Source organism: Olea europaea, unplaced genomic scaffold, assembly GCF_002742605.1.
Source record: "Olea europaea var. sylvestris unplaced genomic scaffold, O_europaea_v1 scaffold19597, whole genome shotgun sequence".
In the NCBI taxonomy this organism is placed as follows: Eukaryota; Viridiplantae; Streptophyta; class Magnoliopsida; order Lamiales; family Oleaceae; genus Olea; species Olea europaea.
In genome coordinates, this window is record NW_019237443.1 from 1 (window position 1) to 2010 (window position 2010).

The window sequence follows — 2010 nt, forward strand, 5'->3', positions numbered from 1 at the left end:
TTGTACATTCCAAAGTGTCACTATTATTATTGATATTGATGATCAAATGGTCTTGATTTAGTTTGTATTCGTGCATTCTAAAGCCATACATTGTGTTTACTGTAATTGTAAAAGACAGCGCTGATGCTGGGCAAAACACCAGATTCACATCAAGTATTCCTGTGAAAGGTGTAATTAATAATTCAGGAGGAAAGATTACCCCCAATATTCAGCCAGAAACATGGAGAAGTTGGAGCATTCAGCAGGAAGGCTTCCAAGATACCAAATTGGAAGGTACTTGATCTATATTCTAGTTGTATGTATAGGGAATTTTACACTACTCTGGTTTGTCAATATCTTGAAGTCCTTAAAATGTGCAGCTGTGGAGGTTTCATACAGCAAAAATCAAGTGGTACAAAATAAAGAAGCTGTCAACAATGGTATAACTGCAAGTATAGAGAATATCCCTGCTCTGGACAGACATGATATCAATCACAATCAGATACGAACTCGCCTTCGGCACCTCGAATGTGAGCTTAACACAGCTCTTGATTCCTTGAGGTCTAAAAGAGAAGAGTATGTATTAGACAAGGTATGCTTGTTACTCATGCATAATTCTTTTTACCCTGTTACTGTGGATTCCATAAGTTTCGGACATTCATTACAATCAATGGGAATAAATAAAAATACTGTAGTCAAAGCTTGTCGTATACAAGTCATAAATTACTATATTTAATCTAGAACAGAAAATGAAATGAATGTGCGAGCTAATTGCTGTTGGGTTGATTTTACATATTTCGCATGGAAGAATATAAATGTTTTATTATGGTTATTCATCTTAAAATGCATTTTACAATTAAACAATAACAATTACCTTCTTTCATTCATCTGGAAAAAGGTTTTTGTGGGCTGTTGTTCAATCAATGACTGATTTCTTAATCAGGTTAGTGAAAGCTCCTCCAATGATTTGCAAAACCTTTCTGATGCGTGGGAGTTCCAAGAGAACGAGTACATGAATGCCCAGGAGAGATTGCGATCAATACGAGCAAAACTTGCTGTATTAGAGGGGAAAATGGCATTAGCAATAATGTAGTTGATCTAATTCAGTTGATGATTTCTACTTCCTAGTTTTTTAAGCAGCACTTATCACATCCTTACCATACTTTTGCAGTGATGCACAGAGGATAGTGGAAGAGAAGCAGAAGAAGATCAACGATGCCCATAAAGCTTTGCAACTTCTTCGTACTGCCTGCATAGTTTGGCCTAATTCAGCTTCAGAGGTTCTCTTAGCGGGTTCTTTTGATGGTTGGACAACTAAGGTTATATAGCTTCTTCTACAATGTTTAGTGGGAAATAGGAAGTTATTTTTCTCGTTTGTATACTCAGTTTGCTTGCTATATTAACTTTGTTTTTCCCACTTTAGATGCTTTCATGGGTGATTGGGGATTTTGCTATATGAACTTGTTAAAATTTTAAGATGAATGGGGAAAAAATGCAGTGCTTGTTGTTCAAAAATGGAGATATTTGAGCTTGTACAAATTATGGAGGTTCTAAGGTCACGATTCATAATAAGAAATTATGGGAGAAGGTGATTGAACATAGATTAAGGTGAAAGTCCAAGGTCTTGGGGTGAAAATTTTTGGTTGACTAACCAGGAGATCTACCATTGAAGTCATTTTCCTACTTCATGAATTGATGGAGAAGTAAAGATAAAAGAAACAAGATTTTAATTCTATTGATTTAGAAGAAAAGCTATGATAGGTTTTTCCATTAGATAAATAGCTGGTGCTAAGAGAATGAATTTCAATTGGATATATCAACATCATTACGGATATGCATAATGTAAAAGTCACAAGTGTAAGATCTAGTGGCCTCATTAGTCAACAATTTTCTATAACTTTAGGATTGTGCTAACAGATACCTAGCTCCTTGTCTTTTAGCTATAATCATAGATGAATTCACAAGACACACCAAAGATAAGATTCGTTGGTGCATGTTATTCTATGATGACATAATTTAGTTGAAGAATCT

General features: G+C 35.0%; 1 protein-coding gene across 1 annotated transcript; it reads left to right on the forward strand.

Moving 5' to 3' along the window:
- Positions 1-61: 61 nt before the first annotated feature.
- Positions 62-1968, forward strand: LOC111379265 (protein PTST homolog 2, chloroplastic-like; the record flags this gene model as incomplete). The annotated part of the gene is made up of 5 exons (XM_023002622.1): positions 62-273; positions 360-571; positions 923-1068; positions 1151-1298; positions 1883-1968. Coding segments are annotated over 5 exons (804 nt in total), but the record flags the coding sequence as incomplete, so codon positions are not given.
- Positions 1969-2010: the final 42 nt, after the last annotated feature.